This window comes from Pseudorca crassidens, chromosome 1, assembly GCF_039906515.1.
Source record: "Pseudorca crassidens isolate mPseCra1 chromosome 1, mPseCra1.hap1, whole genome shotgun sequence".
Taxonomy (NCBI): Eukaryota; Metazoa; Chordata; class Mammalia; order Artiodactyla; family Delphinidae; genus Pseudorca; species Pseudorca crassidens.
This window is the reverse complement of record NC_090296.1, coordinates 53,440,345-53,465,086: the sequence shown is the minus strand read 5'-3', so window position 1 is coordinate 53,465,086 and position 24,742 is coordinate 53,440,345. Positions and strand designations below refer to the sequence as shown.

The 24,742-nt window shown below is 35.9% G+C and overlaps 1 protein-coding gene across 2 annotated transcripts in view; it reads right to left on the bottom strand.

Annotated features, from left to right (window-relative positions):
- Positions 1-24,742, bottom strand: part of MDGA2 (MAM domain containing glycosylphosphatidylinositol anchor 2) — an 829,686-nt gene that overhangs the window by 252,674 nt on the left and 552,270 nt on the right. For both annotated transcript variants that reach the window (XM_067736879.1, XM_067736889.1), the window contains exon 6: positions 18,758-19,027. In XM_067736879.1, coding sequence (XP_067592980.1) covers positions 18,758-19,027 — 270 coding nt within the window. The remainder of the gene's footprint in view (positions 1-18,757; positions 19,028-24,742) is intronic.

Below are 24,742 nucleotides of genomic sequence, written 5' to 3'. Positions count from 1 at the left end.
CTTGAATCTGCTCAATCTCTGACTGAACTGAGACAATAAAACTACACTCTCTATGCCTAGAAAAAAATTGAAAAGAAAAGAAAGAAATATTCTGAAGAAACATAACATAATCCTGAGCCAATGTTTAATATAGAATAATATGCATTCAATAAGAAAATAAGGCTTGTCAAGAGACAGGACAAGGTAAAACAGAAGAATAACAACAAATCACAGGTGATCAAGACACTGGAGTTCTCAGATAAAAACACTAGAATAGTTATGATTGAAACATTCAACAAAGTAAGATAAAACACTGGGGAAAGTGAAATGAAAAGATGGCAAGTTTCACCAAATAACTGGAATCCATAAATCAAGCATAAATTTTACAATGGAAAAATACAATAAATGAAATTGAGAATTCAGTAAGAGTGTTTTACTATAGACTAGAAAAAATAAAATACAGCATTGGTGAACTAGAAGATGGGACAATAAGAAATACTGAAGCACAGATGGAGGAGAAAAAGGAGGAAAAGATAGGAAAGAGCATAAAAGACACATGAAACAGTGAAAAGTCTAACATAAGTATAAATGAAATCAATGAAGAAGAGGAAAAAGAAGTGGAACAAAGAAAACAGACTAAAATCCATAGGTTTAAAAATCTCAGAAAAACTCAAATAGGATAAACACAAAGAAAATCCCATCAAAGCACATATTAGGAAAACTATTAAAATATCTAAAATTAAAAAAAAAAAAGACTGTTAGAAAGCAGCCATGGGGTGGGTCTGAGGAACTACATAAAGAGACATACTCAAAAACACTACAGATAAATCAAAATGGAAACTTTTAAAATTTAGTTGTATTTAGTGGGACAAAGAGGGAAAAGTACATCTACTCCATATTCCAGGACATAGAAGTTCCTCATGTTCAAATAATCCACAGGAAGACAGATGAAAGAAAACAGAAAAATAAAAAAACAGAGAACAAACAGAAAACAGAAGATAAGTGGCATACTTAATCTCTAACATTTCAATCACTGCATTCAGTGTAAATGGTATAAAAATACATCAACTAAAACATCAACTAAAACAGAGTGAAATTAAAAAAGAAACCATGACTTAACTATACACTGTCTACAAGAAACTCACTTCAAATATAATGATATAGGTAGATTAAAAGTAAAAAAAAAAAAAAAAAAACCTTATCATGTAAACTTCAATCAAAGGTAAGAAAGAGGAGCTATATTAATATCAGATAAAATAGATTTCACAGCAAAGAAACTGAAAACTGCCAGATTCAGAGAGGGACATTATATATTGACAATGGGTCAAGACACCAAAAAGACATTGCAGTTCTAAATGTGTATACACTAAAAACAAACAAAAAACAAGCAGCAAGATATGTGAAGCAACCACATCTATCTACCTATCTTAAAGGTGATGGGACTGCTTCCATGTTTTGGCTAATATGAAAAAGATGTTATACAGGATTATACAAGGATTTTTACGTATATAATTTAAATTTCTCTTTGAAAAATACCTAGGAAAAGAATTCCTTGGTCATAAGGTAAATTATGTTTAACTTGTGAAAAACTGCTAGACAGTATTCAAGAAGGATTGACTCCTTTATGCTCCCACCGGCAGTTTATGAGTGCTGGGTGCCCCACATCCCCTACAACTTTTGGTGAAGTAAATCATTTTCATGAATCCATTCTAGTGGGGGTCTTGTGGTACTTAATTGTGGTTTTAATTTGCATTTCCCTGATGAACAATGATGTTGAGCATTCTTCTGTGTGCTTATTAGCCATTCATTTATCAGTGTCTGTATAAATCTTTTCCCTATTTTAAAAAATTGGTTTGTTTATTGTTTTATTACTGAGTTGCAAGAGTTACAGATATAATCAGGATATAAGCTATTTATCATATATATATGTGATGAGGGTATTTTCTTCCCATCTCTGGCCTATTTTCTTAATAGTTTCTTTTGATGGACAAAAGTTTTTAATTTTTATAAAATTCAATTTATCCATATTTTATGGCAAGTTTTGTTTTTCATAGATTCATTAAGAATATGTCATCAGAGAATAATTAGAGTTTTATTTCTTCCTTTATAATCCACAGGGTTTTCTTTTTCCTGTCTTATTTCACTGGTGGAAATTGCAGGTGGTATAATGCTGAATAGATGTGGTGAGAAAGGACATCATTCTCTTATTGCCAGTCTTGGGAAGGAAAGCATTCAGTATTTTACTATTATTATCTTAGCTGTAGGTCTTTTGTAGTTGTGTTTTATCAGACTGACTATCCCCTTCTATTTCTAAAAGTGATGCTAAATTTTAACTATTTTTTTCTCTGTATTAATTGAAATATTAATATTATTTTTCTTTTAATCTGGTAATGCAGTGATTACATTAATTGCTATTTGAGTGTTAAACCAACACATTTTTTGGATACAGTCCACTTGATAATTTTATATTATCCTCTTTAAATAATAGTGGAATTGATCTGATAGCATTTGTTAGGATTTTTGTGTCTAAGATTATGAAGGATATTGGTATTAAATTTTCATTTCTTGTAATATATTACCATATTCTTTTACTACTAAGGTTATGGTGACTTTGTAATATGAATTGGAGTTTCTGCTTCTCTTTGATTTTATGAATTTTGCTTGTGTGTGTAGGATTGTCACTGTTTATTCCTATAGGTTTGACAGAGTTCAATAGTGAAGTCATCTGAACATGTCTCTTTTGGAAATTTTGAAATGATGAATTCAATTTCTTTAATGAATATTAAGGTATTCATCTTTAAATTTTTTTCTTATGTTAGTTTTGATGAATTGTGTTTTTCAATAAATGTGTCCATTTTACTTATTAAATATATTTGCATGATGTTGCTCATAAAACCTCTTCACTGTCCTTTTAAGTTTGTAAATTCTGTAGTAATGATAGTTCTTTCATTCCTGATGTTAGTATTTTGTATTTTATCTATTGCTTTTTTTAATCAGTCCTTTTAGGAATTTATCAACTTTGCTAACGTTATCAAAGAACGCATTTTTGGCTTAAGTATCTCTGTTGTTTTTGTATATTTCATTGACCTATGTCTCTTTTATTATTTTCTTTCTCCTGCTTAAGGTCTAATTTCTGTATGTTCCACATGTCCTTGTTCCCCTATTCTTCTTTTCTTGCATTTTTAATCATAATTCCATATGTTACGGCATTTAGCACTCATTAACAGTTCTTAGCTAGTTATGAAAGAAGAGTATCATTAAAATGCCAGCAGTAAGCATTGTATTTAATGGTATAATACTTAAAACTTTCCCTTTGGAATTGGAAAAAGGAGAAGGATACATGATATTCTACATCTATTAAACATGTAATTTGGACATCTTTGACAATAAAACAAATCAAGAAGCAGATATAAAATATGTAAAAAAAAAAGAAGTATATCTTTCATTATTTGAAGCCAACATGATTGTGTACATAGAAAATTCAAAAGACTCTAAGACAAATTATTATAATCAATAAGTGAATTTAGCAAGGTTAAGTAATACAAGGTTGGTATACAAAATCATTTGCATTGCCATACATCAGTACAAAATAAATAGGAAATAAAACTTTAAAAATGATACTATTCACAATGCCAAGAAAAAGAACAACAAAATTCTCAACTACTCAGAATGAATCTAACAAAAGATGTTTAAGATCACTCCTTTGAAAAACACAAACTGTAGTGAAAGAAATTAAAGAAGACAAATAAATGGAGGGATAAAAAATGTCAATAATTGGAAGATTTGCAGATTCAATTCAGTCCAAATAAAAATTTCAGTTTTTTTTTTTTTTTTTTTTATAGGGTAAAGGGGTGAAGTAGAAATTGATAAACTGCTTATAAAATATATATAGAGGGCTTCCCTGGTGGCGCAGTGGTTGAGAGTCCGCCTGCCGATGCAGGGGACACGGGTTCATGCCCCGGTCTGGGAAGATCCCACATGCCGCGGAGCGGCTGGGCCCATGAGCCATGGCCGCTGAGCCTGCGCGTCCGGAGCCTGTGCTCCACAACGGGAGAGGCCACAACAGTGAGAGGCCCGCGTAATGCAAAAAAAAAAAAAATATATATATATATATATATATATATATATATATATATAGAAACACATGGGGCCAAGACTAACCAATGCAATCTTGAAAAAGAAAAGAGCCAGAATCCTTGCATTACCAGATTTAATACAATTTTATAGTAATTAAGACATAGTAATATTAGCATAGGGATAAACAAAGACAAATAGAAAAGAAATGGGTTGAAAAACAGACCCACATGTATTTGATCCTTTGATTTATGACAAAGGTGACAAGGCAGTATAATGAGAAATAATGGTCAATTCTATAGGTATTAATGATTTAACCAGATATTCAAATTAAAAAAAAATACCTTTAGTCCTACCTCAAGCCACATACAAAAGTCAATTCCAAATGAATTCCCATCAGATATTTAGGTAACACAATGAAACTTTAGCAGAAAACATAAGAGTATATTTTTTATTATCTAGGGTTAGGAAAATTTTTCTTAAATAGAAAAAGAAATATTCAATTTCTTAAATAGAATAAAAAATATTTCTTAAATTCCTTAAAAAATTTTTGATAGTTCAGACTGGATCAAAATGGAGGACTTTTATTCATTATAGTACGGCATTAAGATTGTGAGAAGGCAAGCCACAAAGCAGAAGAAAATATTTTTAATAAATATATTCAATAAGTGACATATCAAATATATAAGGAACTCTACGCATAAAGAAGAAAAGATACAACCCAAAAAGGGGGAAACAGGCCAAAGACTTGAAGAGGTGACTGCCAAAACTAATCTAGGATGTTTAAAGTCAGAATAGAGGTCACATTTTAGTGAGGCTGTGAAAGAAGGGCAGAGAGAAGCTTCCTGAGAGCTCTTAATTCTCTGCTTCTCAATCTGGGTGCTGCTGACACAGATGTGTCCACTCTGTAAAAGTTCATTAAGGTATATACTTATAAGGTCTACAATTTCTGTTACACTTTAGTAAGTTAAAATAAAGTCATATCTTACATTATATTTTTTAAGATAGTGCTTTAATATACCCAGATTATATAATCAGCAAGCAGAAGGGTACTGTATGACAATAATGTATGAAAACTAATAATAAATGCACAGGGTCACCAAGTCTAGACTTCATTATTGTGAGAGGAAAAAATGACTGAACCAGAAACTTTGTATCCTAGTGAACATCATTTATTTCTCGGAGCTCTCACACCAAATAAACTTCTAAATTAATAGGCCAACTGCAATCAGTTACATGCCTCCCTTTTTAGGCTTTCCTATTTCTCTCAGAATAAATTAATAGTCAGTATGAAATGAAATGAAATGTGCCATGCTAGAAACAGTCCTTCAAAATAAGTTTCTATAAAGAAAGTCAGCATTTAATCCATAGTGCAAGAAGAAGCTATAATATGACATTTTATGAGCTCTGTAGACCACACACACACACCCACACCCACACCCACACACAGGATAATGAGGAGGAAGTTTAGGAAGACTGATAACAGCAACATAAATATCCATTTTTTCATTCTCCATCATCTTGGTTTCATGTCTTGGACAACCTGACAGGGTATCTTCTAGAGCTACTGGAAACATGGAGATTGAATAGGAACCAAGAGGGCCATACATGACAAAATTGTGTTCATTGACTCCATAGGCTCAGTCGATGACCTGGGGGAGGGAGCACATCTTGGAAGCCTAAAAAAGAGCTCTTACTATTGGAGTAAATATTACATTTCAAAATTAGGAAGCATGAAAAACTTTAATAAACAAAGTGAGCTTTGTTAGCAAAATGAGTACGGGAGGTTCACAGGAATGAGTCTAAGATATTGACTAGGTGAACAATTGAGATTCAGAGAGAGAGATCATTACAACCCAGGAGACAAGAGCTCATAAATATGGACCACAAAAAAGAGGCATTGCTCTAAGTTTCTAATAAGTACTTCCCAAGAAGGGCCAGATGATAGACTTTTCCCAAGATACAGAGAAAGATGCATGTCAGGTTAAGAACTACTGACATTTTAAACTCTAAGAAATATGTCAAGAATGATTATAATCTAACATCAATATTGTATCAAAATGTACAGTGTTTTTTGGAATTGTGTGTGTGTGTGTGCGTGTGTGCGCGTGCATGAGTGTGTAGTTTTATCCATCTTTCAATTTGGCTATAAGGGAAACCTTTACCTAGGCCAGAGTTTCTCAACAGCAGCACTATTTACATTTTGGACCAGGTTATTTTTTGTGTGCAGTCTGTTCAGTGTATCATAGGGTGTTTAGCAGCATCCTTGGCCTCTATCCTTTAGATGCCAGTGACACACCAGCACCCCCAGTCGTGACAGTCAAAAATGTCTCAATACACTGCCAAATGTCCTCTAAAAGGAAACATTGCCCCCAACTGAGGACCACTGACCTAAGCAGATAAATAAAATGCCACCTCTCTCTTCTATCTCTTTTGTTTGCAATGGGTTCCCATCATCTACTCAATGATGGCTGACACTTGAATGTGAATTTTATTATCCCTGTGCATGTTAACTAAATAAGGTTATGTGGGGCATAAATCATAGAAAGAACCATGGAAAGACCAATCCTAATGTTTGCATGACTAAAAAAAAACTTCTCTAATTAGAAAAAAGTAACTGATTTTTTTTAGTAAGTTTAAAAAGTATTTTCCTAATTTTTGGATTTTGGAAATTAATTAGTTTTGGAATGAATTTATGGACTTTCCATGGATAAATTTTCTCTTACCAGTCATTCATACTTGATTGATTTTAACAGGTACATTTTCATTAAGATGGATTTGAATGACTGGGTTGATGATTTCTATGCACACACAATTTTCAGATAAATATATTTGCTGAGACAATAAGGTTAAAAAAAAGAGAAAAAGAGAAAAGATTCTTTGAATGCTAAAATTAAGAAATCATCTTACAGAGTCTAGATGAGGAATAATTTAAGAATTAGGTTGATGGTCTCTAGAAATTTCCTGAAGCATTTAGAAAAAGCACTGATGTTGGAAGAATACTGGACAGAATTCAAAGGGAAACAGAAAACGCAGTAAACAGAAAATTTGGCAGGCTGACTAATTCAATTAAAAATTTTATATAAAATCTTATGCAACTCAAGACTGCAAAATATTAACCTTTAAGCATTATTTCAAAATCACAAAATAAAATGTGTAAATTACTTAGTTTCTGAAAATATTTACTATAAAATATGGAAGTTGAACATAGGTTTTTCTTTTAAAGGCTATCAATAGTTTCTAATATTTCAATAAATAAGAAAACGGAGAAAGTTCAAAAAGCTAGTTAATGCCACCATTCTGGACAGCACAGGAAAGAGACACTTCATTTCTAAATATATAAGGACTCTCATTTTTCAAAGACCATCTCAAATGCCACCTTCTTTGGAATTTTCCTCTATCTCCCTAATCAGAATTAATTGTTTCTTCATCTGACCTTCCAGCACACTGTCTGTGCTTCTATTGTGAAGTTATGACCTTTCTTACGATCTACGGAGGGAGTTGCCCTGATGATTTTCTCCCTGTAAGTGTAAGAACTCCATGGGCTCAGGGATTGTACTCATTCCTTTTCTGTCCCTTACAGCAACTGACACAGATCTAGTGTGGAAGAGAAATTTTCTAAATACCTATTGAAAGTACCATTTACATTTACTTTCCTGGTTTAATATCCTAAGGTAAGTAAACAATAATTTTTTAAAAAAAGAATTTTGTTTGGAAGTTCAGTGTTTTTTAGTAATCATATCTATACTGCCATGTATTTGTACTCATGTATTTGTGTGAGTAAATGTGTAAGCAAAAATACAGAGTGATTAAGTCCAGAAAGGAGCATAGGTCAAGGTACGTTTTGATAGTATAGAATCATAGATGGTTAGAGCAAAAGTATCTTAGAAATTATGCACTCCAATTTCTTCGTGTAGAGTAAAGTAAGCAGGGGCCTCTTTACATACTTGTGATCTGGTAGCTAATTTAAAGGAAGCCAGAACCATATCATAGATCTCTTTCCCTATACCTTACTGCCTACAGACTGTTTAACCCACACAAACTAAGTGTGGTGAGCCAGTAGGCTTGGGAAATAGGTACCTGCCATAACAGGATAAAAAATCTGAATCAGGAGTTTTCAAAGTAGTATCATTGTTTTGGCCCTGTTTTACAACTGTAGGGTATCTAAAAACCAAACAACACCCCCGCCCCCCACCAAAAAACCTATAAAATGCCTTCAAAGAAACTGACAAAAGAAATTTAAAAATAATGTTACTGAATAAGATTCTTCTTTTCTGGATGTTAACAGGTATTGACTTTTAAAGCACTACCACCAAATGGTACATCTCCTTTAGACTAGAGTAAATATGACAGAAATTCCAACTACCAAGCAGGACAACCTAAGTTTTAATAAAATAAAATGTATGACTAAGCTGTATGTATATAGTTATATAAAAGTAATTATAAGATTATACAATATCTAGATAAACTTTTTTACTTGAAATTGTATCTTAAAATTCCTCATATGTTATTTCACTGAACAAAGATGTTAGATTTATCTCATTTGAAAGAGAAAAGTGAGTTATCTATATTCAGATGAGAACTACCGAATTGGTAATTTTTATATTTTGTACAGCCCTAATTTTTTTGTTTGTTTTTTTGGTGGTACACGGGCCTCTCACTGTTTTTGGCCTCTCCCGTTGCGGAGCACAGGCTCCGGATGCGCAGGCTCAGCGGCCATGGCTCACGGGCCTAGCCGTTCCGCGGCATGTGGGATCTTCCCGGACTGGGGCACGAACCCATGTCCCCTGCATCGGCAGGCGGACTCTCAACCACTGCGCCACCAGGGAAGCCCGCTCTGATTAATTTTTAAAAAGATAATAATGAAACAATTTCAGAGCTAAAAAACATAATATACTAAAATTCTCTCTGGTGTTTTGGGGAGATGTAATTACTACAGAATATTAAATTGGGAAAACAGAAATAGAGCACTTAATCTACATGTGTAATTGGGACACCTGCACACAGCAGACAGTTTTGCTCTTGGAGAATGTTAAAGGATTAGTTTTCTACAATTTCAGCTATTATCATTATAGTTTTTACTAATGAAAGGTCATGGAAGAAAACTATTGATGACTGGAAATTTAATTTGATTAATCTAAATGCTTGGGAGGAACTACACCAACCCTGTAGTTGGAAATTCACAAATAATTTACATTTAGAAACTCATTGTAAGCTAAATATGATCAATTCTTCCTGGAAAATTGACAATTAACTCTGACTGACTTTCTGACCAATAGCTTGAAGGTATGTACCTTTCAGCAAAAACGATGAACACACTTTATAGGTCTTGTTTTGTTCCTTGTTTATACTAGTTGTCTTATTTGTGCAGTTATTTTGTATCTTTGTCGTTTGTTATTCAATTGATCTCTTTTTTAAAAAAAGTTTTTTTGATGTGGACCATTGTTAAAGTCTTTATTGAATTTGTTACAATATTACTTCTGTTTTCTGTCTTGGTTTTTTTCTTTTTGGCTGAGAGGCACATGGGATCTTAGCTCCCCAACCAGGGATTGAACCTGCACCCCCTGCATTGGAATCCAAAGTTCCAACCACTGGACCGCCAGGGAAGTCCCTGATCTCTTATGATTAACAGAAATTCTTTAAAATTTTTGTCCAATAATCTGTAAGACTACCAGTAAAAGTAACAGAGTCATGCTCAATCCTTCAAATGTAATATTATTTAGAAAATCATAAACTACAAAGAGTATGTTGGTTAGAACTTGAAATTAAAGTATGCCCACCATTACTGGAGAAAAAAGTACTGATTAGCAAAAATACAGAATTTCCTCCAATCAAAAATGATTGTATACTTGGGAGGGAAATGGTGTAATTGGGAAGGACTGTATAGTGTTGGGGATTTTTCTTTTAATAAACATAAAAATGTATTCAATTTACAACCCAGAAAGAATCCTTAGTAAGTTTTTGGCAAGGCAAGGGTAGAGGAAATAGAAAAGGACATTAGTCAGTTCAATTTGGAGAGGAGGAGGAGTTATACATTTTTAAAAACTTGGCTAAATTTTGAAAGGCACTATGGTAGCTTGATTAAGACAGTGGCCCTGGAACCATAGTGTGTGGGTTTCGAATCCCAGCTTTGCTGCTTAAATAAAGCTTATATTTGGGGGAAGTTACTTAACTTGCTCCCTCTTCAGTTTTACTATTTTTAAAATAGGAACAATAATATTTTTTACCTTATAAATATCTGGGAATGATTAAAAAGTTCATGTATATGGTGTGCCAGGTAGCCCAGTACATGGTAAGTGCTCAAATCAATAATAACTATCACTATTACCTAAACAGAACTGGCATACTCAAAGGTTCGAAATTTTTTTCATAGAATTTTTGAATTACAAGATTTTTTTTGGTAATAAGTCTAAAGATCATTTTGAAATGCTAGCAGTGCTAATATTTGATATATTTCCATTAAATGAGTTCTGAACAAATATGTTTAATATAAAAATTCAGGTTTTTAAAGATCTCAGTCCTTTCATGTGGATATACTAGAGTTAGGCAAATCAACACTTTTCAGAACAGAGGGTTATGATATTCCTGGAGGTTACAGAATATATATTTTTGTACAGTTAGGAAAGTGTAAATTCATGGCTCACTGAATACATATTGACTTCTTCCATAAAGGTTAAATCTATTTCAATATTGACAAGTGATTTTTCTCCATATTAGTATTCTGAGATCATAGCCAACAAAGATATGCTGGAGAAAATCTAGAATTCAAAGAGGAAGTATGTTTAGAACATCACTTTTGCAGAGGCTATGTGTTCAAGATAGGGGCTGATGAAATTAAGGAGGAAAGGGGAAAAAACAGGGGCACAAATGAGCCTTGAGGCAGCATGGGAGTATGATGTGAAGAATATGGCTTGTGGAGTACACTGCGTATTGTGGTGGCTTTAAAACACATCTGCAGATTATCTGACCCTCATCCCTTCAAAAGGTGAAGATACTTGATCTCCTCTTGGAACCAGGCCAATCTTTGGCACTGCTTTGATGAATAGACAATAGCAGTAATGACACTGCATGACTTCAAAGGCTAGAACTCATGCAGCTCTTGGGACCCTGGTTCTGGGAGCCTGTAACAAGTCTGGCTACCTTGAGGCTGCCATGCAGAGAAACCATATAAAGAGGCTATTGAGAATGAATGAGAGAATGAGAAGCAGATAGACAGAGACAGAGAGAGACTAACCTAAGGAGCCCAGCTGTCTGAACTTTTTAGTCCAGGAACCAGAAATTTGATTGGAAAAGCTTTGAAGATGATTCCAGCCCTTCCATCTTCTGAGTGCAATTATATGAGACCCTGGATTTTTTAGCTGAGTCTCTCAACCCCCAGATTTGTGAGTAAAATAAATAAATGCTGGGTTTCCCTGGTGGCGCAGTGGTTGAGAGTCCGCCTGCTGATGCAGAGGACACGGGTTCGTGCCCCAGTCCAGGAAGATCCCACATGCCATGGAGCGGCTGGGCCCGTGAGCCATGGCCGCTGAGCCTGCGCGTCTGGAGCCTGTGCTCTGCAACGGGAGAGGGCACAACAGTGAGAGGCCCGCGTGCTGCAAATAAATAAATAAATAAATAAATAAATGCTATCATGTTAAGCTACTGTTTTGGGGTGGCTTGTTACACAGCAATGAATGATTAGAACAATGTGCCCTTTCACATGAGCTAGTCACATCACACAAATGTTTAATATGATTTAACATGTATATAGAATTTCCATATTTTGCTTGATATCATTTATTATACACAGGGTATCAAAGGATGATAGATGTCCAAAAGAAATATCTAATGTAAGCCAGTAAACTTTTATAAAAAGTGATTCATTCACTCAACATATATTTATTGAGAATCTACTATATGCTGAGTAATTTTTTAAGACTCCAGGGATGTCACTGAGAAACACAACAAACTGATAAATTCTTTGTCACTATATACAGTGTCATGAAAGAGACAGGCAATACATTTTTAAAATGTATAAAATAACTCCAGGTAGTTATGTGATAAGAAGAAACAACAGATCAACAGATCGTTCAAGGGATTAGGGGTTGATTATCTAAGATAGGGTAGTCAGGGAAGATATTTCCCAGAAGACGGTTTTTGAAAATTAACACCCCAGGCTGAAAGAACAGCAAATATTTAAGTCCTGAGTTGTGAAAAAGAACAAGAAGAATAATGTGTCTAAAGCAGAGTGAGTAAAGAAGAAAGTGACATGAGATGACAATGAGAAATGTGAATTCCATTTTAGGTGAGATGGTAAGCCATGGGAGGAATCTGATCAGGGGAATGAGATGATTTCAATCACTCTGGCTCTTGTATGAATGTAACAGAGGTGGCTAGCTGTTGACCAAAATCCATGCTCTCTTATACCTGGCACACAGTGGTGTGATTATGTGCCTAAGGTCTAGCCAACAGAATGTGATTGGAACTAACACACTTCTGGCCCATAAAAAGTCTCCCATGTGTGATCATTCAAGCTCTTTCCCACTTCCAGCTGACAGGGATGGAGGTAATACTCAGAACAACCTTAGCAGCCACAGTTTGAAGACGGCAGAAACATCATCACCCTAGGTGCATAATGACTGCACGGAATAGACTCTCTTACTCCTACACCCGCTCCCGCCCCGCCCCCCGCCCCAACACCAATCATATACAACACCACTGCCAGCATCATCAACTAGGAAACACCCTAACTTTTTCATGAAAAAAAGCTAAAGTAATTTTGTTTTGAGTAATTACATGTATGGGTCTATTTGTTAACTCAGTCAAGTCTACCTTACCTAATACAGTGGCTAAGCAGCCCCTTCTAAAAGAGGGGCTGGACTGGAAAGAAGATTAATGAAAAGACTATTTTAATCAACTAGGGGAAATATACTGATAGTTGACACAAGGGTGGTAACAGTGAACTTGGCAAGATATGGTCAGATTCAGAGTATAGTTTGAAGATAGAACCAAAAGAACTTACTGATGATCACATTTAAGAATATCAGCTAGAAATTTTGAAAATTCTTATACTCCTTCAATACTCTTGTGAAACCAGATAACAGAATAGACTCTTCCTGATTCACTTTTGACTGAGAACAAAATCCACAGAATTCCACAATGAGTGTAAGACAAATCTCCTTCTTATGCAGAATTTTCAAAGAAACTCCATTCTTTGATTCTTGGACTTTATAGAAATTAAGCACATAAAAAGTGGCAGAGACCAAATTTGTTTGGAAGGATATCTTTGGATAAAACTGTGAGATGAAGCTTCTTCCAGGCCCAAGGCAGCAAGAGAGCCTGTCTATTTCATCTCAGTCCCAGTGAGGGGCTTTTCATGGGACCAGCCAAACCTCTAAAATATTTTCCCTGAAATGATGCCTGACATATTTGAGAAGACCAAAACCTGTGTGACAACAGGATAGAGGTGGCTACATTGGAATCTGTGTGCTCTCACAGAATTTATTGGTAAGAGCTTCTGCTTACAGCTGTGAGTCACACACGGAAGGAGAGGTAGTATGGGCTTCTTGTCTTGGGCTCTGTTGAGTTGGCTACCTGGAGGAGACAGAGAAGCTCTCAGCAGAAAGGCGGTAGAGGTAGGGCATGAGATGCTCAGGGAATGTGACACATCAGTGGTCTTGGGAGAATCCATGACTAGAGAGTTCTCCTTGGTGCACACAGATGTGCATCTCTTCTAGGTAGAGGAATCTCTCAACAGTCCATTAATGTGCCAAGGAAGAAAAAAATATGTTTTATATAGAGAAGACCTTCCTACCCCACCCCAAGCCAGGAAGGTCAGAATCTGGCTATCAGGTCAGGGATGGGGTGGTGGAGAGGAGGGTAGAGAATAGACAAACGAACAGGAAGAAGCCAACCACACCAGCCCCTGTCCCCTTTCCCACTGCAAGTCTCCAGCCCAAAGTGGACCCAAGCGGGGCAGGGGAGAAAATTTTACATTAAATCAGGTTTGGAGTTTCATTACTATTTTGGAACGTGTATCCAAAACACTGAACTAAATGCATGATTGTGACCTGAATGCACTGTAGGACTCTATTTCTAATAATGAACAAAAGAGTTATGCAGTTTGCCGACTTTTCTTCTGAAGCAGGGGAAGATTAAGCCACTGAATAAAATTTTAAAAGACCACAGGACACTAAGATAAATGTCTTGGTCATGTTATGAACCATGACTGCTCAAGACAGTGGCTCATTCAATTCATGATGGAAGAGAAATGTGGGCATTTCTAATTACAGTGACTCACAACAACAGAGAACTTTCGGTGGGAAAGTTTGGAAAGCCCTGACCTCAGGCCACCCCACATGTACCTAGGAAATCAACACAGTTTTCTTATCAAATGTATTAAGCAACTGCTTCTCTCCTGACTTGAGAGAAATGTGGCTCAATCACAGCAACTTCTTAAAGGATCATAAGAAAAGGCACTGCTGCTATATTTATGAATGCCTAACAAAATTTTAAAACATATGAGATTCTTCTTCAGTTTTGGAGCTTGTTATCTACATGGAGGATTATCTACATTATTTAAAGTGTTCTCTTTTTTTTTTTTTTTTAAAGTCAAATGACACTTCAGAAGTGTTTCTAGAGTTTTATTCCTGTCTGCATCCTACAATCTTATTTTGTTCATGGATATTCTCAAATGGCAGTGGGAATTCTATGCACAGGATATTGTCATGCTTGTTCAGAAAACCTGGTCTGTGGATCTTGATCTAATTACAGAAAGGAATGGGGGGAAAATGAACCTAGAGCTCTGTTTTTGCTTTATCCATGACACAGTTAATCTAAGACACTGCAGAGGTCTACAAATTCAGAAGACTTGAAAATAATTTCTTTGATATAATAAGAAGAAAACCATTTTTCTTTAACTGAATTTCTTGGCCTTTGTGGCAGAAATCAAATGCCACATATTATTGTAGTAGTTTTTCTCCCCACAGTTTAACCTAGGACCCGTTAACCAAGGCTACTTCTATATTCAGTAAGATTACATGCAAACTCAATTTCATGAATTATGTAAATGCCACTGCTGAGAGGTTCTACTGGTAATATAATATGACTATGCAAATGTACACTTCAGATACATTTAAGGCATAAAAAAATTACAAATTGGAGAAGTACATTTTTAAGGCTCTGTTTATTTTAGGCCATTCATGTCAAAACTGAAAACTGCCTTTTGTAAGAACACAGATGAAAAGTTCTAGATGAAATGGGGAGGAGCAAATCATTTTGGGAGCATCTATTGCTGTGAACTGAGTTAATTCCTTATGGAGGGTACCTAAGCAACACCAACATTTTATGCTAGACATTTTGCCAGTTATACCGGGATTCAATATAGTTTCAGATGATCCTACGATCAAACTAGATTTAGAAAACCATAGTCATCAAAGACTGAGATGAAAACTGATTTAGAAGTTGGGTTGGTTCTGATTGTGAAGTTTTAGGAATAATTTAATCAATGGATTTTTATTTTATTTTCCTTTTTATGTATGCTAATGGGTGATATACAGTTTAAAAGAAAACCTAAGTATAACAAATCTGAAAGACTTCTTTCAATAACATTTGATCTCATAGGAAAACACTGTAGTAGCTCAAGTGGCATGATGTTTTATTTTATAATGATACGTAAAATAATGGTATATCTTGCAATTACTAAATATTGTATGGCTTACAATTTTGTAGCAGATAGTGCAGTATCCACAGAGTCTTTTTTTTTTTTAATTTTTATAAACAACAGCAATTTATTTATCACAATTCTAGAGGCTGGGAAGTCCAAGATCAAGGTGCCAGCAGGTTCAGTGTCTGGTGAAAACCCACTTCCTTGTTCATAGACTTTTTTTTGGCTATAATTTCAAATGGTGAAGGAAAAAGGGAGATTTCTTGGGCTTCTTTTTTTTTTTTTTTAAATCCATGTGGCTTGTGGGATTTTAGTTCCCTGGATTGAACCTGGTTTGGGCCTGTTTTATAAGGATACTAATTCCATTCATGACGGCTCTACCCTCACAACCTAATCACCTCTCAAAGGTCCAACCTCCTAATACTATCACCTTGGGGATTAGGATATAAACATATGAACTTTGCGGCAGGGGACAGGAACATTCAATCTATAGCAAGGTGCTATTGGAATGTGGTGGGTAGAGGCCAGGGATGCATCTAAACATCCTACAAATGCACAGAGCAGTTCCCACAAGAAAGAATTACCATCCTAAAATGTCAGCAGTGCCAAGGTTGAGAAACCCTGGTTCAGATTTATCTGATTGTTTACTTATGATTAGGTTCACGTTTGACATTTTTTTGGTGAAAACCTACATAGGTGATATTGTGGCTTTTTAGAAAATCTCATCAGGAGGCTCTTCCTGTCAAATTGTCCCTTTTGGTGGTCCCTAAGTCTGATCATTTGGTTAGAGTAGAGACTGCTGAATCTCTCAACTGAAATGCTACCTTTCCTGCTTTGTTGTTAGTAAAAACTACAAAGGGGTAGCTTGTAGTTTGGGGAGATACTTGGAGATCTTGTGAATATTTTATTGCCTCCAAATATTTTACCCAATAATTCAGCATCCATTGATAATCCTTGCTAGAACCAACTATTACACCGGGGATTGCAGAATGGTTGTTTTCTTTTATTCTACCATTCCTTCTAGGATTTTTAGCTGGGATCCTTCTGTAAAGAACAGCTTTTCATTTCTATTTTTCTTTTTCATTTTACTATTACTATGGACTAATGAAATTTTAATTTAACATATTATAAACCATTATCATCGTTAACGCATTTCAATGCTCAAATTGCCACTAATTTGGCCAACGGGAGTCACTTTAAGCTGTCTCCTATGTCCTTTTGACATTTCCCTTAGTCTTTGAGCTTTCCAAGATGCTTTATTATTTTTATTTTTACTTTTCATAGTTATTGACCACATTCCCCACACTGTACATCTCGTACCCATGACTCATTTACTTTGCAACTGGAAGTTTGTACTTCTTAGCCTCTCTCACTTATTTCTTTCCTCCCCCACACTTTTTTTAGCCTTCTTAGTCTTCTTTGCTTTCTGGCACAAAATACGTCCCAGGCTCACCTTCTACTTTCCCAGCCCCTGCCCTGGAATCATCTATTTCTCCAAATGTTCCTTTTTTTTTTTTTTCCAAGGGGGCATAGTGTTTAGAACCAAGAACTGGGTGTCAGATATGTTCATTGCTACTAGAGTATCATATCACTAGATCTCTGTCCTTCTATATTTGTATCTTCCTTCTCCCACAGTGAGAACCCTGGTTCTCAATAAAAGCAATATATATTTGTGCATTTGTTCTACCCTATAATATATATCCAAAATGGTTTGTGGATTACTCCCCAATAATGTTTTTATTAGCCCGTGGTTTATCCCTTCCTTTTGTGAAAAAATGAATACAGACAGAAGCACTTCCAGAATGGCATAATAAAGGTCTCTGAAAATCTGGTCCTCCATAAAAGCAACAAAAACACAGGCAAAAATGTCAAAAATCAACTTTTTCAGAATTCTGGAAATTAACCAAAGCCTTGATAAAATTCGAGAAGGATTTATTCAAGAAAAACAGCTAAAACTAGGTAAGAACAGAAAGCTTTCTGGCATTTTAACTTACTCTAATCTCCTCCCCTTCTCCTTAGCTTTGCAGTAGACATGAAATCAGTAGCTATGAAATCCACAGTGTCTTGATTTACACTGTAACATCTTACAATATTTTGACTAGAGTATATTTTTGGCCAAGTAGCATATTTCTGATTGTTTGGGTGGTAACAGATAACTGTGGTCACTAAAACCACCACAGTCTATGTTCACAAAATCACAAGTGTTTATCTCAATATACTCAATTATGTTTTGCTTCCATTATAATCCTTCATTAATGATAAATTTTCATTTGTCTACTGGAAGAGTCCTCTTGGGCATATGGATGTCTATTTTAACTTTAGAGGCCTTGGTGACCATCCTCCATCCCCAGCCCAGGACCACACCAGGTAAAGTGAGACATGAAGATGCATATGCTTTCCTTGCACAGTGACTTCACCTTCTCCGAAATGGAAGGTTAGCATCTCTTCCACAGGCAGCACCAGCACACTAGCTAGGACATCACTGCTGTTGACTTAGTGAACCACCTTTTATATAAATTCCTCAAATAAACTTTACCTTTTACTAACTCTAACTTTTCCATGACCTTAGCTAATCTCAGTCTGTTAAAACTCTACCCAGCCTACAAGACCTGATGCAAATGTCATTAGATATTCCCTAATAACCTCAGCCAGAAACTACTATAATTTTTATGTTTATAGCTTTTATTCATGCTTGCCAAACACTGCATCATATGGCTATAAATTGATATATATATTTTTTCACTATCTGAGAGTAGAATCCTTGAGTACAAGATAATGTTTTATAGATTTCTATGTAATCCCACAATTTAAAGCTCTGCATGTAATAGGGATTCAATAAATGTTTATTAAACATTAAATTGCTGCATTTGTTAAATCCTTAAACTAATACACAATCTATATAACAATGCATAATGCCCTATGCCACATTTGGATTTTAATCATTTTTTTTACTAAGAACATATTATAAAACTATTCCATAGTATCGCTAAAAATATGTTATGAAAACTATTCAATGAAAATATAGAAATTTATGCTGTAACATTCTCTATGCAAACTTACCTCTCACAATGATGTTGGTAGACTTTTTTGCAGGGTTTCCCACATTATTATTGGCAATGCAGCTGTAAGTACCAGCATCTTCTGAGGTGATGGCAGGTATGGTTAAAGTTCCTCCAGTCAAAACAGTCTTTTCAGGCAGAGTCCCAAAGGACCTGACCCAAGTGAGAGAGGGTACAGGCTCTCCTCCTGTCGTAACACATACTAATGTTATGGCCTCTCCAGGATTTACAACTATAGGGTCATCCACCAAGAGTTTAATTGAAGGAGATGCTAAAAGACATAAACAAAAGAACATGCACCTATTTAGATCTACTACAACTAGAGTAACAGTATGCTTTATATTTCCTCAAACAATTAAAATGAAACATTGTTCTCTTGTGTCAAAATCTTACTGTACTAATCAAATTTAAATCATGTAGAATGGTTACTCATTTTAATTACATGTTATAAACCCATGGAATTGTTTTAAGATCTTACACATGGAGAAGGGAATTAAAAAGTTTATGTATTCTTGGATTATTCTTCCAAAATTAGAATGACAAGACAGATTAAAGTTTTAAGACAAAAATCCCTTTCTCTTTTAATGCTGACAATCTCTTTTGTCCCTCCAGGTATAAATATTGCAGCTGTTTAGTCCTTGTATTTTCATGGTGAAGAGTGTCATTTATTTAATTTTTGGATCATTCTGAGGTGAAATGATACATATTTTGTAACCTGAACACAACCAAGTAAGATAAAAGATCACTGCAGGTTTTTACTAAGCAGTGGGCCTGTTTTTTCATCTTGAAAGGAATAACAAAATCATGTAATTTAAAGCAGCCCCCATATTTCCTCTCTAACCTCTCTATTCAGAAAGTTTAGGCAATGAGTTTTCATAACCACTGCTTTAAAACTTAGAAACAAATAAACCACTGTTCAAACACAGTCACCGAACTATGACGGCCACCACTCCAATGTTTGGGTTATAATAATCTCCCCAGTGAAAATAAGTTGTTTGCAACTTTTCAGGTAAAAAAAAAAATTGTAGATAAATATCCATTCAATAAAAAATGCTGTATTACAGACTTTTCATCAAACACTCAAAGTAGAAACTGCACAAAAACTCTGTTCACATACAGAACTTTTTTTTCTGCTTATACCACAGTGCCAGCCTATATAATGCATTCCTAAATAAAAACAGAGGGAATGCATTAGGCCAATGTTTGAGTTCACACATTCAGAAATATTTGATGCAAAAGTTAAAACTGAAATCTATCCATATTGGGAACACAAAGTGTTCAATTGTACTGTGCAATTTTTTTAGATATTAATTTCAGCTTAGAGTTGGAGAGTGCTTTTCTCAGAATAGAAGGTAAACTCCTTGTGTGATTCAATATTGTCTGCCTTGTTTGGATACAATGGAATACTACTCAACCATAAAAAGATGAAAACTTGCCTTTTGGGACATGGATGGACCTTGAGAGTATTATGTAAGTGATGCTAAGTGAGATAAGTCAGAAAGACAAATACCATATGATCTCACTCATACTTGGAATATAAAAAACAAACAAAACCCCAAAATATATGTACAAACCAAATGAAACAAAAACAAACATGTAGATACAGAGAACAGAGTAGTGGTTACCAGAGGGAAAGGAGCAGGGGGAGGGTGAAATGAGTAAAGGGGATCAACTTTATGGTAACTGATGAAAACTAAATTTTTGACGGTGACCATGCTGTAGGGTACAAAGAAGTAGAAATATAATGTTGTACACATGAAACTTATATAATATTATTAGTCAATGTTGCCTCAATAAAAAATAAATTTGAAAAGACACCAGAGGAGAGCAAGAAGACAACTCCATATTATAATTATGGTTCTGTGGAATAGGTATGGAATGCCTGGAGGACCTTTTTAAACATCATTGTTGCATGCTGGCCCTTCTAACGTCATCTTAAGAGACACAGAAGTTTCCAAAGTATCTTAATTGCCCTTGTGAGATGTTGACTTGAAATTATAAATATCTATGATAAACCTGCTGGGGAATTCACAAAATGAAAATAAGAGGCAAAAGGCATTGCAATTTGGTAGAAAAGAAAGCATCTCAAAGAGTTATTTAATATTGTTAAACTGATAAAAAAGAAACTACTAATTAAATATTTTTAAAAGATATTATACTTAATTATTGACATAGCATTATGAAAAAGTAAAAGAAATCTCTATAGCTTAGTGTGAGGTAAATAATATAATCTTACAAAGCTATTTAGTTAAAATACAATTGTAGACAGTCCAACAGTTATATTAGTAAAACTCATTTGTTTTACATCGTGTTTTAGTAAAATTAAAAGTCCCAAGGCCTAAGGGCCATTAATAGTATATGTTTAGATTATGGAAACACACAATGGTGACATTAAGAAATATTTGTCCCTGAAATTGACTTGTATAAGGATGAGTTGTTTTTCTATTAGATAGACAATATAAAGAAAAAGGTTCAAGAGAATTTCAAAGCTCATAAAATAATATATAAATAACAAGAGACCACTGTTTTACCTATAGTGCATTGCAGAAGTGTATTCACAATCTTATTAAAAATTCTCTTTTCCAAATCTAAATTGAAAACAGCGTACTGTCCAACTTAGTTTTATTAAAGATGGCATTATTTCTCTGACAATCCCTGATGTTAAAAATATCCCACAAAGACCCCCAAAATGGGCTAATGCTTTCAAGACTTTAAGAATGCTCATACATATTTTAGTAACAAAATTTTACAGCTTTAAATTCTAAAGAGATAAAGGTGAAATTGTCATTTTGTTCTAGCATCTTACGTTTGATTCTGTAAATATCAGCTTTTTTAAACTATGAGGCTACGTTTAAGAACCACAGGGTCATTGGATTCATCAAGCTTAAGTGTAAATCATGCCATAGAGAAAAAAAATTAAAGTAGGAAAAACATAAAAAAATTTTTTTGTGTACTATTAAAAATATTTTAAGACATTTCATCCTGGGCTAGTTAAGTCCCTTGCTATAAGCTTCCATAGCCCCCTTATTTTCCCTTTCATATCACATCTTATAACATTAGCCAGGCTTCCACTATGGCTCTTCAGACAGAAGCATCATGACTGCGTTCACTGAAATATGGCCTGATAGTTGAATGGTAAGAGCACAAATTCTGGAGAACAATACCTGGGTTCTTGATTCTGCTATTATTTAATAACTGTGTGCACTTGGGCTAGTTCTTCTACTCCTGAGTGCCTCAGTTTTCCACTGTTGAAATGGAGGAAAATAATTACCTGTCTTACAGAGGTGAGACGATTTAACACGTGTTAAGTGCTTACAATAGTACCTAGTACAAAACATGCACAGAAAAAGCATTTTATTTTGTCATTATTTTCATTACCACCCCTATAGCCTCGTCCTGTGCTTGTACAGTTACTGTGCTTAATAAATATTGGTAAGGCAAATCAATAAGTGGGCAAATGAATAAATGAATGACTAGTGTAAAAAATGTAGTCACTAAACGATGTAATTTTTATATTTCACTCTGATGCATTTGACAGAGATATTTTAAAACCATTTTGACTTTTGGAGGTCCTACGCCATATCACAAAAAACATATTTAAATATACCCATACATTTTGAGGACACATAAAAAAATTTATTAATTTTGTTTTATTGATATATTTTAATTTATAAGTTGAAACTATTGTTTTTCAAGATTAATTTTAGTAGTGCCTTTAAAATCTTATAGGCAGGGAAACCTTCAAGATGGCACAAGAGTAAGACGTGGAGATCATCTTCTTCCCCACAAATACATCAGAAATACATCTACATGGGGAACAACTCCTACAGAACACCTACTGAATGCTGGCAAAAGACCTCAGATCTCCCAAAAGGGACGAAGCTCCCCACATACCTGGGTAGGGCAAAAGAAAAAAGAGACAAAAGAAGAGGGATGGGACCTGCACCAGTGGGAGGGAGCTGTGAAGGAGGAAAAGTTTCCACACAGTACGAAGCCCCTCCACTGGCAGAGACGGTGGGTGGTTGGGGGGAAGCTTTGGAGCCACGGAGGAGAGCACAGCAACAGGGGTGCAAAGGGCAAAGTGGAGAGATGCTTGCACAGAGGATCAGTGCCGACCAGCACTCACCAGCCCGAGAGGTTGTCTGCTCATCCCGGCCAGGACAGGTGGGGGCTGGGAGCTGAGGCTCGGGTTCTGGAGGTCAGATCCCAGGGAGAGGACTGGGGCTGGCTGCGTGAACACAGCCTGAACGGGACTAGTGCGCCACAGCTAGCCGGGAGGGAGTTCGGGAAAACATCTGGACCTGCCTAAGAGGCAAGGGACCATTGTTTCCGGGTACGCGAGAAGAGGGGATTCAGAGCACAGCCTAAATGAGGTCCAGAGACGGGCGCGAGCACAGCTATCAGTGCAGACAGCAGAGACAGGCATGAAACGCTAAGGCTGCTGCTGCAGCCACCAAGAAGCCCGTGTGCGAGCACAGGTCACTATCCACACCTCCCCTCCCGGGAGACTGTGCAGCCCGCCACTGCCAGGGTCCCGTGATCCAGGGACAACTTTCCCGGGAGAACACATGGCACACCTCAGGTTGTTGCCACATCACGCCGGCCTGCTGCAGGCTCAACCCGCACTCCGTGCCCCTCCCTCCCCCCGGCCTGAGTGAGCCAGAGCCCCCGAATCAGCTGCTCCTTTAACCCCCTCCTGTCTGGGCGGGAAACAGACGCCCTCAGGAGACCTACGCGCAGAGACGGGTCCAAATCCAAAGCTGAATCCCAGGAGCTGTGCCAACAAAGAAGAGAAAGGGAAATTTCTACCAGCAGCCTCAGGAGCAGGGGATTAAATCTCCACAATCAACTTCATGTACCCTGCATCGGTGGAACACGTGAATAGACAACGAATTATCCCAAATTGAGGCAGTGACATTGGGAGCAACAATATATATATTTTCCTTTGTTTCTTTTTGTGAGTGTGTATGTGTATGCTTCTGTGTGTGATTTTGTCTGTATAGCTTTGCTGTTACCATTTGTCCTAGGGTTCTGACTGACCTTTTTTTTTTTTTAAGTATAGTTTTTAGCGATTGTTATCACTGGTGGATTTGATTTTTGGTTTGGTTGCTCTCTTCTTTCTTTCTTTTTTTAAAATTACTTTTTAGTTTTTAATAATTATTTTTTATTTTAATAACTTTATTTTATTTATTTATTTATTTTTTTGTTTCTGTTTCTTTTTTTCTCCCTTTTATTCTGAGCCGTGTGGATGACAGAGTCTTGGTGCTCTGGCCGGGTGTCAGTCCTGTGCCTCTGAGGTGGGACAGCCGAGTTCAGGACATCGGTCCACCAGAGACCTCCCAGCTCCACATAATATCAAACAGCAAAAATCTCCCAGAGATCTCCATCTCAACACCAGCACCCAGCTTCACTCAACGACCAGCAGGCTACAGTGCTGGACACCGTATGCCAAACAACTAGCAAGACAGGAACACAAACCCACCCATTAGCAGAGAGGCTGCCTAAAATCATAATAAAGTCACAGACACAAGAAAACAAACCATTGGACATGGACCTGCCCACCAGAAAGAAAAGATCCAGCCTCATCCACCAGAACACAGGCGCTAGTCCCCTCCATCAGGAAACCTACACAACGAAATGAACCAACCTTAGCCACTAGGGGCAGACATCAAAAACAACAGGAACTATGAAACCACAGCCTGCAAAAAGAAGACCCAAACACAGTAAGTTAAGCAGAATGAGAAGACAGAGAAGCACACAGCACATGAAGGAGCAAGGTAAAAACCCACCAGACCAAACAACTGAAGGGGAACTAGGCAGTCTACCTGAAAAAGAATTCAGAGTAATGATAGTAAAGATGATCCAAAATTGTGGAAATAGAATGGAGAAAAAACAAGAAACGTTTAACAAGGACCTAGAAGAACTAAAGGGCAAACAAACAATGATGAACAACACAATAAGCTAAATTAAAAATTCTCTAGAAGAA